Below are 16782 nucleotides of genomic sequence, written 5' to 3'. Positions count from 1 at the left end.
GCCACCCAGGCGCCCCCCAAAGACAATTTTTTAATCCTTACCCTGAGCTGCTCCTAAGACTCAAGACACAGCCTGCTAATTAATGAATGTTTTCAATAATAGTTTGCAAAGACTAGAAGTGGCTATTTTATCAATGGCCAATTTTTAACGAAAAAGTACAAGGCATTTATAAAGAAAGAGGAAAACTAGCTCATTCAGAGGAACAAATTAAATCTTCTAAAGAAACACAGGCATAGGACTTACTAGACAAAGAGTTTAAAACAACTATCTTAAAGAGCTAAATGGAAACATGGACAAAGATCTAAAGGAAATCAGGAAAACAACATATAAACAAAATTAAAATATTAGCAAAGAGATTGAAATTATGTATATATAAAAAGAACAAAGTAGAAACTCTGAACCTGAAAAATATAATAACTGAAATGAAAAAAAAAGTCACTAGAAAGAGTCATCATATTTGGGCAGTAAACTTGAAGACAGATCTGAGGAGCAACAAACCAAAGGACTGAAACAAAGGAAAATGAACATAGCTTAAGGAACTCATGGAACATATTAAATAGACCAATATACACATTGTAGGAATACAAAAGAAGAGAGAGAAAAGGACAAAGCTATTTGAAGAAATAATGACTGAAATAATAACGTCCCAAATTCAAAGGAAAGACATTAATATGCAAATACAGGAAGCTTAACAAACACCAGGTAGGGTAAACCCAAAGAGACTCACACTGAGACAGGTTATCAAACTGGAGAAAGTCTAAGACAGATCTTGAAAGCAGCAAGAGAAAAATGACCTGTAGTGTACAAGAGATTCCCCAGTAAGATTATTAGCAGATTCTCAACAGAAACCTTACAAGCCAGGAGGCAGTAGAATGATATGTTTAAAGTGCCAAAAGAAAAGAACATCAACAAAGAATTCTATATCAGCCAAAACTGTCCTTCAAAACTGAGGGAGAAACTAAAGCATTCCCAAACAGAAGCTAAGTTTATTACCACTCGACCTTCCCTAAAAGAAATGCTGAAAGACTTTCAAGTTCAAATTAAAGGACTCTAACAGTGACTCAAAACCATATAAAAATATAAAATTCTCCAGTGCTAGTAAGTACAGGGACAAATATAAAAAACCAGTCTTACTATAATTTTGGTTTATAAATCTACTTTTTATTTTTTATTTAATGAAACTTTCACAGTTTGTTTTTAAGTTTCTTTATTTATTTGAGAGGTGAGTAGGGGCAGAGATAGTTCCAAGCAGGCTCCACACTGTCAGCACAGAGCCCAACATAGCACTCAAACTCATGAACCATGAGATTATGACCTGAGCCAAAATCAAGAGTTGGACACTTAACTGACTGAGAGCCACCAAGGCACCCCTATTTTTTTTTTTTTTAATTTAAAAGACAAATGCAGGGGCATCTGGCTGGCTTAGTTGGTAGAGCATGCAATCTTGATATCGAGGTTGTAGGTTCAAGCCCCAGGCTGGGTGTTGAGATGACCTAAAAATAAAATCTTTTAAAAACATAAAATACAAATGCATGAAAGTAAATATAAATCTGTGTTAATGAATAATGAATATAAAGATTTAATTTTTGATATCAAGCACAAAAGTGGGGACAAAGCTGCAAAGGAGAGTTTTTTAATGCAATTGAAGTTAAGTTGGTATCAGTTTAAGGTAGATTGTTATAACTTTTGGATGTTATATGTAATCTTCATAAAGAAAATATCTATAAAATATACACAAACGGAAATGAGAAAGGAATCAAAATGTGTCACTAAAAAATCACATAACACAAAGGAAGGCAGTAATGGAGGAAATGAGGGACAAAATAGCCATGAGACATACAGAAAACAAAATAGCAAAAGTAAATCCTTCCCTGTCATTAATACATTTAAATGTAAATGGATTAAACTTTCCAATCAAAAGATACAGATTGGCAGGATAAATTAAAAGCAACAACACACGGCATGCCAACTTACGCTGTCTATAAGACATTCACTTTAGGTTTAAGGACATGCATGAGTTAAAAGTGAAAGGATGAAAAAAGATATTTCATCCAAATAGTAACCAAAAGACAGGAGGGGTAGTTATTCTAATATCAGACAAAATAAACTTTAAATTGAAAACTGTTATAAGAGACAAAGGATGGCATACAATGATAATTCTTGATTTAACTCACCCAGAAGCTATGACAAATAGAAACATAAATATACCAAATAAACAAGCTGTAAAATATATAAAGCAAACATTGACAGAATTGAAAGGAGCAGTACACAACTCTACAATAGTAGTAGGAGACTTCAGTACTCCACTTTCAATAATGGATAGAACATCTGGCCAGAAGATCAATAAGGGAAGAAAGACTCGAATGACATTATAGACAAGTTGGACCTAACAGACATATACAGAATTCTCCTTCCAACAATTTTAGATTGTTGAAATTACACATTTTTCTCAAGTGCACAGGAAACATTCTTCATGATAGGGCATATGTTAGGTTACAAAACATGTTAATAAATTTTAAAAGATTGAAATTTTATAGTTTCATTTCCAAACACAATAGAATGAAATTAGAAATCAACAGCAGAAGAAACACTGGAAAATCCACAGATATGTTGAAATTAAACAACATGCTCTTAAGCATCCACTGGTTTTAAAAAGAAATCACAAAAGAAATTAGAAAATTGAGAAAAAGAAAAAGGAAAACACAACATATTCAAACTTATTCAATACAGTGAAAGCAGTGCTAATTTTATAGCTGTAAACACATTAAAAAAGAAGAAAGGTCTGAAATCAGCTCTCCAACCTTATACCTTAAGGAGCTAGAAAAAGAACAAATTAAACCTAAGGCTAGCAAAAAGAAGTAATAAAGATGAAAACAGAGATAAATGAATGAATGAATAAAACAGAGATAAATGAAATAGACTAAAAACAATAGAAAACAACAAAACCATGAGCTCTTTTTCAAAATGATCAACAGACTTGACAAACCTTTAGCTAGATTGACTAAGAGAAGACTGAAGTAACTGAAATCAGAAGTGGAAAAGGAGATGTTACTATTGATGTAATAGAAAGGATTATAAGTACTATAAATGGTTGTACATTAGCAAATTAGATGATCCAGATGAAATGAACAAATTTGAAGAATCATGTAACTTACCAAGACTGAAACATGAAGAAATAGAAAATATGAATAGACCAACAACTAGAAGATTGAGTCAGTAATTAAAAATGCTAACAAACAGAAACCCATGACCAGATGGCTTCACTGATGAATGCTACCAAGCATTTAAACAAGAATTAATACCATTCTTCCCCAGGCTCTTACAAAAACTTGAACACTTCCTAATTCATTCTGTGAGGCCAGCATTACCCTGATATCAAAGCTTTTATGGGATAGGCAGTGTTATCCTACCCATTTTACATGTGAGGAAGCTGAGGCACAACAAACTGAAGTAACTTGCTGAAGTTCACAGCCAATGATTTCAGGATCTGAATTCACGCACTCTTACAGAGCCCACACTTTTAACCAGCTTCACACCACTGACAGCTATCAAGGAAAATAATCAAATGAAAGCCACAGAAAAATTTTCACTTTTTTTTTTCTTTTGTCTTAACAACATATCAAGACCTAATATCTTATTTATCCTAGGGTACTGTGTTTTGGTATTCAGTTTAAATTAGTTGACAATAAAACTAAATGAACAACATTTCTCTTTTCCTCCCTGCCCTTCAATTAACTCTGGCAGGAGGAACCAAGAAGAGAAAGGAAGATTTTGACCTCCATACTGTATAACAGTTCCTCAGTACTTATTTTCATGGTAAAAAGACCATCACTTAACATATCCCTACTTAATGGACCCAGAAATTGATGAAGCATAGGTCTAAAGTAACATGTTGTAAGGTTTTTGTCTGTAAAGAATATGTATTCTAAAGAATCTATCCTATTTACGAAACAATTGAGCACACACCCAAAAGACATTTCCTTAGATCCATTTAAAAAAAATTTTAAGACTCAAATCCACTGTGAGAAAGAAAGGGATTATGAGCCCCTCTATATCTAGCCTGCAGGATGAAAGTGAGAATGCAGTAATTTACCCTGGCTGTGCTGTGCCACAAGAGGCCCCATCCCCCTGTTCGGGTACAAGATGTGCAGGGCCCCAAGATACCCTCTAGTAGTAAAGTCCTTTTCTATTAGGAGTACGGTACTGGGTGAAGGAGGCAGAGAGAGCATCAGATACAACAACATAGAGTGACCTTATAAGGTCAAAAATTTTCACCAAATTTTAAGTTTCAAACATCAGTACCCCCACTCCCCAAATTGTGACTGTAACAGGTATTTAGAAACAGGTGACTTCATTCAGAGCATCCAATAAAGCCTTCACCTGAGAGAAGCTGCCAGGACTAGCTCTATGGTTCACCAGTGGGGTGAATCAGTGCTAATTATTGTCTTAATTAGCACTATAGTCCCTGTCAAAATACCTGGGCTGCTGGTAGTCAACTGAGTGAGTTCAGACAGAAATCTCTGTGAAATGAGGGCTGCAAATCTGCACTTCTGTAGGCTTGCCAGTTGATTAACTGTTCCCCTCCCCCATTTTAAACAGTGTCATTGAGGTATAATTAACATAGAATAAACTGCACATATGTTTCTTTTTAAGTTAAAATTTTAGTAATGTTCCATTTTTTTTTTTTTTTTGTCCTAAAGCTACCTCCTGAACCTTGCTTCACTTGTTTTTTGTTGGCTTTTTAAAAAATCTTTTTACAGAGCATATAGGATTGGGCAATGCAGGGATGTGAAAGTGTTTAGGCTGATATCTTTGGGAACTGTGGAGGAGATCATGTACTTACGACAGGTATACAAGCAGGTAAATATATTTCCCTTTTCCAGATTAAGAAGTAAACGTTTGTCTATATCAAAACTTCCAGAAATTGGTGTAAAAATGTTTTTAATTTTGTTTTAACTGTAATATGGAATTTAATAAGATTATGAAATATACTGTAGAATAAATCCTGTAAAACAGATTCTTACTTTCATTGAATTTTAGAGCTGAAATTTTGAGTAGTGCTTCTTGAGCTTTAATGTGTACATGAATTACTTAGGGATGTTCAAACTACAGATTCTAATTTAGTAGCTCTGGGTGGAGCCCAAGATTCAAATTTTTAACAAGCTCCCAGGAGTGCCAACACTACTGCAGACTATAATTTGAGTAGCAAGGTCACAGCTTCCCAGCCTGTGGGCCAAGACATAATGATATGCTACAGGAGGGACACAGGTGCACCGACACAATGATCACACAGCTCTCTGGGCAGCAAGATTACCTAAACCGACTTCCAACCTTAAGAAACCTTTCCAGGTAGGTGTTCATATGTTACCCTTTTCCGTGTGTACCATGACATGAAGAAAACTGGGGGAAAATGCCTTAAAGATATCTAATGCAATCATCTCATGTTGTATATAATGAAACTGGGACCCAGGGATACCCCAGTAAATGGAATTATAGGAATACAACACAAGTGTATTAACTACTGTGCTGGTGCTTTTAGTGTTCATCTGAAATTGCATTAACTCTTTAATATCCTGACAGTATCAATTACTTCACCATTTATATCTCTAAATAAAATTTATTTAGTTTATAATTGCTCACTTGAGAAGATCTGGAATGAGGCTCAAGTTTAATTATAAATGTTAAATTTGAATTACTCCCTATATATTCTGTTGGCATCTATTTAAGAGCAAACATCTGCCACATGTGGTGGTAGTTAACCTAAAAATGATCCAATCTTAAATTTATGCTATTTTCTTAATTCTAAAAATAGAATTGTACACAGCAGTTTTTGTTTTTTCTTAAAGCACTTAGCTCTATAAGAAACCTGTCATCTTTTTGTTCTTGGGTATAGCACAACTACTTGAACATTATTTTGTTCAGGTATATTTAACCAATCTTGGGAAAAAGTAGGACATTATTCTTTTCATCTTAGGAGTAGTTCTTTAGAATAAATTTCTGTTGTTTTAAGCCACCCAGTTTGTGACATTTTGTTAAAGCAGTCTTAGGAAACCAATACAGTCTTAAAGGCAGATATTGTAAATTTAACTACATTTTTAATGTGAAACTTATGTATGACGGAGGAACAACAAGCCAAATTTAAAAAGTGTCTAGGAAGAAAATTTCCACATATGATAAACAAAGGATTGGCATCTATAATACATAAAGAACTTCCACAAATCAATAAAGACTATAATTTTGCATTTTATTGAAGAAAAAACAAATGGTTAACCCATATATGAAAAGATGCTTAACCACAGTTGTAATTTAGAAATATAAAATAATAATGTGTTACACATATTCTGCAAAGACTTAGTGAGGTTGTGTGTGTGTGTATGTGTTTAGGGAGGCAGGGAGATTGGTGATATTCATTATTGGTGAGGGTATTTGTACAGAGATACTCATATACTATTTTTGAGAATATAACTTGGTACACTGATTTTACAGGCTAATATCACAACATATTAAAACACATGGTATGTTCTCCCTATCTACCTTACAGAAATATTCTCACATATGCACAGTGAAAGATGACAAGGATTTATATTTGGTATTGTTAGTATTTGTTTAAAAAATGAAAAAAGAAACAGCCTTAATATCCAATAATAACAATGGTAACATAAATTCTGATACACCCAATAGCAGAAAAAAAAAAAACTATAGAGCAGACATACTGATCTGGCAAGATCTCCAAGACATTTCTAAGTGAGATTAAAACAAAACAAAACAAAACAAAACAAAACAACACAACTTGCAGAACAAGTATATCAGTTATGTTGATGCATAAAGTTATCTCTGTATATGTATATAAATAGCTCTAACTGCACTGAAAAAAGATCTAGAAGGATATACCTAAATATTACAGTGTTGCTAAGACTGATGAAGGATGATCTGTATTATTCAAAGGGAAATTTCACTTTGATGTTTTTGTTCGTATTTGTTGTGATAATGCATTCAAACATTTTATACTTTTAAAAAATAAAAACATCACTTACATAGCAACTGTCTTGCTTCATGTTTGGAGCATAATCTAAAGTTTGGCATTCAGAAATTCACCTTTCATTTTTACATGTGTACATGTATATATGTGTGTGTGTGTGTGTGTGTGTGTATATATGTGTGTGTGTGTATGTGTGTGTGTGTGTGTGTGTGTGTAATTTAGAAATATATTTGTATTGGCAGAAGAAGTCCAAGAATACCACAAAGAACACCCAATTAACTTCACCCAAATTTCCCAGTTAACATTTATCACGTTTGCTTTTCTCTTTCCCTCAGCCATGATCTTTATTTATTTTTCTGAACGATTTGAGAGAAAGTTGCAGATTTATCACCTCTAAGTTCTCTAGTGTGTATTCCCTCCAAAGGACACTCTCCTGTTTAGATGTACATATAAAAATAGTTTTATGCATTCTAAATTCAATTTTGTGTGTTGTTTTGCACTTGCTTTGTCCCCCTATTACCCTCTCCAGAATGCAGTTATCCAAATCAAGAAACTAACATTGATACAACATTACCTTGTAAACCACAAAACTCATTCAGATTTCACTAACTTTCCTGGCAATTTCTTGTCTCCTTTTTCCTTTCTGGTTCAGGATCCAATCCAGGATCATGGTTACCAACTTTTTCTTTTCATGTCTCTTTAGTTTTCTTCAACTGGAGTAGTTACCCAAACCCCCTTTGTCTTTCATGGCCTTCACAGTGTTAAAGAGTAAGGCCTTTCCTTGTGTTAGCTCTCTTTTAAAATAGGTCCATTTGATGTTTCCTCATGTCCAGATTCAAGCCAGGAACCCCTGGCAAGTATAGTACAGAAATGACTCTATGTTCTTCTCATTGCGTTGGTCAGAAGGCACCTGGTGATGACCTGTCCCACCATTGGTGATGCTAACCTTGATCACCAGTTTTGTGCCTGCCAGCTTTCTTCACTGCAGAGTCACCATTTTTTCCCTTAGTAAGTATTTTATGGAGACATCCTCTGAGACTATGCCAATATCCTGTTCCTTGTCAAGCCCGTACCCGTCAGCCCTAGCATTCACTGATGAAACCCACCTGACTCAGCCACCACTGTGATGATTGTCAGATGGTGATTTTTTAATTTCCAGGATTCCTTCTTTATTTGTTGCTATTCTACCATAAAAAAGAGCTTGCCCTTCTTTTCTATTAATATATTTGGACTCAGGGGATATTAGTAATATTACTCTATATTAGTAATAGATTACATTACAACCTATTGAATATCACTGTGTATTTTGGTGTTCAAACTGTCTCAGTTTTGTCCAGTGAGAACCCCTTCAAGCTGGCTTCTGTGTCATTTGTCAAGCCTCCATCATTCATTATGCATGTCCTTATGGTGGTAGGCTAATGTTCTCCCAAAGATATCTACATCAAATCCACCTGGATTCTCTGGGTGGGCCAATGTAATCACTAAAGGGAGTGGGAGTATGCAGGAGGATCAGAGAAAGGAGAGAAGGAGATGTGACAGCAGAAGCAAGGGGTCATATAGGATTATATGAAGATGCCATGCTACTGCCTTGAAGATGGAAGAAGGGGCCATGACTTTTTAACATGGTGAACACTACTTTTCTTTCTACCTCTTGCGTATCCTGAATGTTGTTAGGAAGAAATCCAAACATTTTGTATCCTTGAATGGGTTTTTCTTAAGCCGGAAACTAAGCTACATTTTCCAATTACTGGCTCTTTTCCCTTCCCCTCTTTAATTCCAACCCTATTTTTTATAGCAGCCTACAGATGGATGTATCTGACCTTCACTTTTAGGGGAGCCACTTTGAAAAACTTCTTTTAAGTATAAAACAATGTGCCTTTTATAAATTTTGCGATAAAGTAGGGAACTTCTAAAGATTCAGATTAACGCTTACAAGTTGGTGATTACATTAAGTAGTTGCAGTGTGACTATACAGTGTTTAAGAAAGAGTCAGGAGCAAAGAGTGAAATCATCTGGACTATCAGGTACATCAGTTGCTATTGTTGTGATTCCATATTTCCTGGACTATAGTCCATGTTTCTGGGGCATTGAAACCAACTGATCAACTTGGATGTTGATTCAAAGCTTCCTCAAACTAAGGTCCCAAGGATCTTGTTTTATTTTTATTATTTTTTAACGTTTATTTATTTTTGTGAGAGAGAGAGAACACATGTGTTCATGCATGTGAGCAGGGGAGGCACAGAGAGAGAGGACAGAGGATCCGAAGTGGGCTATGTGCTGACAGCAGAGAATCTGATGCGAGGCTTGAACCCATAAAACTGTGACATCATGGGGGCGCCTGGGTGGCTCAGTCGGTTAAGCGGCAGACTTCGGCTCAGGTCATGATCTCGTGGTCTGTGAGTTCGAGCCCCACGTCAGGCTCTGTGCTGACAGCTCAGAGCCTGGAGCCTGTTTCAGATTCTGTATCTCCCTCTCTCTGACCCTCCCCCGTTCATGCTTTGTCTCTCTCTGTCTCAAAAATAAATAAATGTTAAAAAAAATTTTTTTTAAATAATAAATAAATTAAAATAATAAAAAAAAAAAACACACTGTGAGATCATGACTTGAGCCAAAGCCAGATACTCAACTGACTGAGCTACCCAGGTGCCCCTCAAGGGTCTTGTTTTTAAAAAGGACATCTTGGAGGCACCTGGGTGGCTCAGTCGGTTGAACATCCGACTTTGGCTCAGATCATGATCTCATGGCTTGTGGGTTCAAGCCCTCGTTGGGCTCTGTGCTGACAGCTCAGAGCCTGGAGCCGCTTCAGATTCTGTGTCTCCCTCTCTCTCTGCCCCTCCCCCATTCACATGCATGTGCTCGCTCTCTCTCTCTCTCTCTCTCTCTCTCAAAAATAAACGTTAAAAAATTTCTTTAGTAAAAAATAAATAAAAGGGAACTCCTGGAGATGAGAAATTGTTACAAGTATAAATTTTGAATTCAGCCAAATCCAGGTATAAATTCTAGAAATGACACTTCTTGGCTAGACAGCTGTGAGAAGGCACTTAATTTCCCCAAATTTTAGTCTTTATTTCCAAAAAGAAAATAGCAATGTTTTATAGGGTTGTACGCATTAAATGAGAGAATGTACAAATGCTACACAGGTAGTAAGTATTCAAAAAATAAATATTATTAATAAGAATTATTTCATGGGCACCTCAGTGGGTTGAGCATCTGACTCTTGATTTTGGCTAGGGTCATAATACCAGGGTTGTGGGATTGAGCCCCATGTTGCATTGGGCTCCATGCTGAGTGTGGAGCCTGCTTGGGATTTTCTCTCCCTCCTCCCTCCCTCCCTTCTTCCCTCCCTCTTTCCTTCACCCCCCTCCTTCCCTCTCCCTCTCCCTCTCCCCCCTTCCTGCTTCCTCTGCCCCTCTCCCCCACTCATACGTGCTTACACACACTCCCTCAAATTAAAAAAAGAATTATTTCAGTTGCCTATAGTAATTTAGTATAGTGCAAAGCAACTTCTTACTAATCCTTACGTTAACAACAGACTACGGTTATTTTCCACTCTGTGCATTCTTTGTTTCTTTCAAGAAATTTTAAAGTGTACATGGGGTTAATCAGATTATATTTATATTTAGCAAAATATCTAGCAAATAAAGAAATACACTAATGTTACTAAAGTGATAAACGTCCTTCAGGATTCCTTCTGTATTTCAAATTGTTTCAAAGATGCCTAAATGTTTCTAAACAGTGATTGGGTTTTGCTGTTAGTTGACAGTATAACAATGGCTACAATTAGGGTTTGATACTAATGTGGTTATCATGTAGTTACTAAGTTATAATTTAACTTTGGTGAAATAGTGATGATTTTTGTCAGTTTTAGTTCCTATTGTAATGAGTCTAGAAAGGAGAAAAGTGTAGTCAGATGTATTACATGCCTTTATCATTAAACATTTTACATCAAGTGAATACTGCATAGCAATGGGATCTTGACTCGGTTGGTAGAACACATAAAATAGGAAATGTAAGATCTCTTCTTCAATAAGACTGGCCAGTTTATTATTATTTATTTCGCCATAATGGCAACATCTGCCAGCGAAATTAAAATAAAATTTCCTCCCTAAGGAGATTCTGCCTGCTCCAGCTAAAGCTGTGTATATACAGAGAATGCCAGGAAATTCTGACATATTGTTGGAGCAAACACTTCAAAAATATCTTGTGTTTTTTTCTGTTTTAGCAACTTCACTGTGTGGTGGTTGGAAGTGAAAATGCCAAGCGATATTTTGAAGCAGTTCAAGGATCAAAAGAACATCGAGGAGAGCTTTTTGGGGTTTATAATCTGTTCAAACTAAGGTCCCAAGCATCTTGTCTTACAAGGGACATCCTGGAGGTGTGAAATTGTTGCCTGACCTTTTCAGTACTATTTTAAATACAATTTTCTCCAACAAGAAACTTGAAATATAACTGCTGGTATCTTTTCAAAGAACTTTGGGGTTTTCTTGTAAAAAATGCCTTGTGTTTAGAATTTCTACTTTTAGAAATAGGAAATGAATTATTGTACCTCAAAACTAAGATTTCCCCATGCATAGTTATAAGTAATGTCTACACACAAATACAGATACATATAGTACATAGTATGACCTCCCAAGACCATTTTCAGACTGGCAGAAAGAAATGTAGTATTTTGAAAACAGCTGCTAAGTCAGGAACTTAAAAAAAAAGAGAGAGACTTTCCTAAATAAACAAAATTATAAAATGTGTTTTGATTAAAAGTTACCAAATACTCCCTGAGATGCACTCTCATGTCTCATGGAGATTTTTGTTTTCTGTTCCCAATAAAAATTCCACACCAATATTTCAAACTCTCCCAGTTGTGTTCATCCTTAGCATACAGATGTTTCTTATTCTTCAAACAGAAATTTATATCTTTTTTTTAATTGCTTAAATTCTTTGATATACCAGAATACTATGGATATTAACCTATTTTCCAGTTGATATTGATATGAGTATCATAAAATCCTGGAATATCATATGTATCAACTTCCTTTTCATATAGATGAGGAAAATGAGCCTCAGAAAATTCAAGGATGTTTCCCTTAGCTTTTCAAAAGCTTCACGTACTTGATTGAATAGTGAGTTTCATAAAAACAGTTATTGGTCCCTGTCCTTAAAGAATGTAGACCATCTTGATGAGAGGTGAGAGAGAACACTTACATAATGAACATGTAACATCAATAAGCATGGTAATAAGCAAGATGGCTAAGAGGAAGACGTGTATCGTATGTATTCTGTGAATATTACAACTATTATACAGTGTCTGGTGTATACTGCTGAATTTTTATTTTATAGTAACTATTTGATTTGAATTGAGTGGCTCATTTAAAGTCCCCCTGTCTTGAGTTGCCTGTCTGGCTCAGTCAGAAGTGCATGCGACTCTTGATCTTAAGAGTCGTGAGTTCAAGGCCCACGTTGGGTGTAGAGATTACTTATAAATAAATAAATAAAAATAAAGTCCCCTGTCTTTTTCTTGTTTTGAGTATGCTGTCTATTTCATGGACTTCTTCTTTCCCATTTCTCTTTTATAATCAGAGCCTTGTTAGTATTCCAGTATTCCAGGCCACCCCTCAGATCCTACTTCCATCTCAGAGTACTACCCAACATACCAACTTGTATTTGTGTTTTTCATTTGAAATTATTATCTATAAAATATGTTAGCATCATATTACTTCTCCTGTTTTCTCTTATTTATCAAATAGTTGAGCCCTCTATTTTAACAGAAGAGCAACCTATTCCTCAAGCAAATGTTAAGTAAGACATTCAGTATGACAAGTTATTAAATGGGATGTTCGCTTGTTTTCTGGTTGTCCTAAGTATATCTTGTTTCTCCTCCAGGATTGTTGACTAATGACAGGACTCTCCATGTCTTACATTTTTCTCGTGGCAAAATGTGCTTAACTTCTTGCCAGGCACATTATCAGCACCGCAATATTTGTTATGAGTAAGAATTTAAAATTATTCAGGCCAGGTGCTTACAGGGCAGTCTTTTGCTCTAAAAAAATAAAGTAAAATAAATAAATAAACAATAAATAGCAAAATTATTCAGGCCTCATTAGATTCATGCTCCTTTTGGCCAAACAGTGTTTTAAAATATTCTAGGCCCTGTATAATGGAAGCATATATCACAAAGTAAAATAATTATTTTACTTCCTATGAGACATTTTTAATTTTTAAAGGCTGTAGAAAATCCCTTTTAAAATGTTTTAAGATGTAGAAATTTTAATTTATAGAACACTTTTAACCTGATGATTTCCAGACAGTTCTTCTTTTTTTTTTTTTTTTTTATTTGGTTGGTTAGTTTTGGTTTTTTCGTTTTTTTCTTTTTCATTTATTCACTTAACTTCAAGTTATTTAGTTAACATACAGTGTGGTATTGGTTTCTGGAGAAGAACCCAGTGATTCCTCACTTACATACAACACCCAGTGCTCATCCCACCAAGTGTCCAGGCAGCTTAGTTCTACTTTGCACTAACTTTGTTATCTTTGTCATGGTCCCACTTTAGAGATAGATATTGAGAGCTAATTGCACAAATATTTACTGAGTGTATGCCAAGTGTCAAGTACTATACATCATAGAGCTAGGCATACAGAAATGAATGAAATAGACAAAAAGCTCTACTCACTGAAAAACTTACCTTCTATTTTGGGGAAACAAATAAGCAGAAAAAATAATGATGCATAGAGTTTATTATGATGACAGATTCTGAAGATAAAAATAGAGCAGGTAGAAGATGAATGACTTCTGGAGATCGAATGCCCAGCATTGTGATTATAGTCAATAACACTGTATTATACATTTCACAATTGCTAATGGACTAGATCTTAAATGTTCTCCCCACAAAAAAGAAATGCTAATTCTATGGCATAATAGAGGTGTTAGCTAAAACTATGGTGGTAATCATATGGCAATATATAAATGTATCAAAACACGCTATACACCTTAAACGTACACAGTGTTATATGTAAATTGTATCCTAATTTTTAAAAATAGAGCAGGGAAGGGAAATTGGGAGACTGTCAAGAAAAGAGCATTGCAGTTTTAGATGGAGTAGCCAAGGAAGTGCTCACTGTGAGGTTGCAACTGATTCTTTGAGGAGATGGCAGGAGGAAGATGTATTCTACGTAGAGGAACAAATGCAAAAGCCCCGCAGGACAAACATGCCCAGCATAATTTCAAAACGGCAGGAAGGCCCTAGTGGCTGGAGTGGAGTGAACAAGAGAGCAAGAGATGGGGCCAGAGAGATGAGAGGAAGCCAGATCACGTGAGAACTTTGAGTGAGACAAAAAGCAATTAGAGGGTTCTGAACAGAAGAGAAACATAGTCTGACCTATACATCTAGATTAAATATTACGAATTAGGCTATCAAAGTACAAAAGCAGAAGCAAAATGCCAGGTAGGAGGATACTGCAATAATCTAGCCAAGGGATGATGGTGATTTGGACTAGAGCGATCATGGTAGATGGTGTGAGAAGTGATTGGAGTCTGAATATATTACTCAGGTGCCGCTGACAGGATTTGCTGATGGATTAGGTATAGGGTCTGAGAAAAAAAGAGGAGTTAAGGATGATACCAACATGGTTGGCCTGAGAAAAGACCAGAGTTGCCATTTACCTTTCACAAGATGAAACAGGATTGAGGATCTCTGGTGCTCCCTGTTCCATCTGTTGTAGCCATTTGGCTTCTGTTGAAAGAATAAAGGCAGTACTGGGAAGCAGACCCCCTCCCCCGCCCACCCACCTCCCTTGCAGTAACAGCCTCTAGGCATTGAGAGAAAATATCTCAACAAACTATTTATCGTTCTCCAGAGTTCTGTAGGGAGATTCTCACTTGTTGCCCTGGATACCAGGTGGCTGGAATCACGCCACCGGTACATATGCGTATCTGTAAGTTGGGCATTTGTAACTCTGGTGATGGTAGTGGTTATTTCCCCTTGTTCAGTAAACAGAACCTTAAATAGAAAAATAAATTGATTTCCTTTTGAAGGAGAATTTAATATTCTAGAATCTAGGCCATTAAATACCTTTGCTGAATGATACACCAAAAGCTTTAAAAGCATAAATACTTTCCCAAAGGATGTAGCAAGCCTGTTACACAATTAAGATCTTTTTTTTTTTTTAGTTTCATATTAGATGGTCCTTTTCATTTGATGTCTGTTACACTGAAGGAATCAATAAACATTTTAATGAATATGAACTAAATGAATAAAATAAATTTTAATGAATATGAACTAAATAAATACATTAACAATATAGGCTAGAATATCAAATTCCCAATATTCAACATTATCTGTAGTGTTTGAAATGTTGTTAATATGTCCTTACCTTAGCTATTGTGTAGACATAGTTACTATGGATATTGTTACTGGGTAAATTTGTAACATTGTTTTTATTCTCCCTCCTGTACCAGAACTTTTAGTGGAGTTGGCTGGAAAGTATTATTTTCTATCTTAAAAAGAAGCTTTAATACAAGAAATAAGTGTACTTTATGAGCTCAGCACACTTCCACTGTACCTCTGTACTACCTAAAATTATGAGCATTTTAAAATGTTATATAAACTATATATGAGTTTATATTAATTAACAAAATGGAAAAATAACATTAAGAAAGCTGAGGTAGGGGCGCCTGGGTGGCTCAGTCAGTTGAGCATCCAACTTTGGCTCAGGTAATGATCTCATGGTTTGTGAGTTTGAGCCCAGCTTCAGGATCACTGCTATCAGCCTGCCTGTCAGTGCAGAACCCACTTGGGATCCTCTGTCCGCCTCTCCCAGCCCCTCCCCTGCTCACATTTCTCCTCTCTCTCTCTCTCTCTCTCTCTCAAAAAATAAATTAAAAAAAAAAAAACTTAAGGAAGAAAGTTAAAGCAGTGCTCACTTGGGCAGCACATATACTAAAATTAGAACAATACAGAGAAGATTAGCATAGACCTGCACAAGGATGGCACACCGATTTCTGAAGCAGTTCATGTTAGAGCTAAAGCAAGCTGCTCTCAGTTAATCCCAAGCTTTAGCATGCCATCGCTATTGTTTATTTGGTTGTTTTTACCCCATATTTTACAATTCTTTTGCATTCTTTTAGAGAGAAGGCAAAGTGGAAGCAGGGATCATGACAGCCACAACATGGTTGAAAGAGGAGCCTCCAGTACACAAACAAGAAGCGGTAAGCAATTTCTTAATCTGTAGCCTACAACTGCTATAAAACATGTACTGGGACAATTTTAAGCTATTTTTCCTTTTTCTTTATTTTTCAATGTGTAAAGAAAAAAGTCTTTGAAAAAAAGTCGAGGATACAAAGCAGACGATCAGTAAAATTAATAGTTTAGGTGAATTTGGGGCGTCTGGGTGGCTCAGTCAGTTAAGCATCTGACTTCAGCTAGGTTATGATCTCATGGTTTGTGAGTTTGAGCCCAGCCCATCGGGCTCTACTTTCAGTACAGAGCCCACTGCAGATCCTCTGTCCCCCTCTCTCTCTGCCCCTCCCCCGTGCACTCACGTGCCCTCTCTCTCTCTCTCTGTTTTAAAAATAAACTTTTAAAAATTTTTAAAAAATAATTTAGGCTAATTTAACATTTCGTATCATAAGAACACATTTGGGAACAATCACCAGTCATTTGCATCCAAACTAGACTTTTAACTATACCAAACTGTAAATCCAAAATTAAATACGCCAATCAAACCTAACTAATTTTTAATTAAACAACAAGTTAAATAGAAAAATAGTAATCATTGTGTGTTTAAGATTATTAAATCCAAACATCAGAATT

General features: G+C 35.7%; 1 protein-coding gene and 1 non-coding gene across 7 annotated transcripts in view; both read left to right on the top strand.

Moving 5' to 3' along the window:
* ERCC6L2 (ERCC excision repair 6 like 2) overlaps nt 1-16782 on the top strand; it is a 143632-nt gene that overhangs the window by 84707 nt on the left and 42143 nt on the right. For 5 of the 6 annotated variants that reach the window (XM_058695491.1, XM_058695486.1, XM_058695488.1 and 2 more), the window contains 3 exons: nt 4761-4860; nt 11202-11354; nt 16098-16178. In XM_058695491.1, the coding sequence (XP_058551474.1) occupies nt 4761-4860; nt 11202-11354; nt 16098-16178 (334 nt within the window). The remainder of the gene's footprint in view (nt 1-4760; nt 4861-11201; nt 11355-16097; nt 16179-16782) is intronic. The other variant, XM_058695487.1, reaches the window with a different exon arrangement.
* Nucleotides 15886-15991, top strand: LOC131492239 (U6 spliceosomal RNA). The gene has a single exon (XR_009251949.1). It is a non-coding gene; the product is annotated as a U6 spliceosomal RNA (small nuclear RNA).

This window comes from Neofelis nebulosa, chromosome 12, assembly GCF_028018385.1.
Source record: "Neofelis nebulosa isolate mNeoNeb1 chromosome 12, mNeoNeb1.pri, whole genome shotgun sequence".
Lineage (NCBI taxonomy): Eukaryota > Metazoa > Chordata > Mammalia > Carnivora > Felidae > Neofelis > Neofelis nebulosa.
Note: the sequence above shows the minus strand (reverse complement) of the source record. Positions and strands in the feature narration are given on the sequence as shown.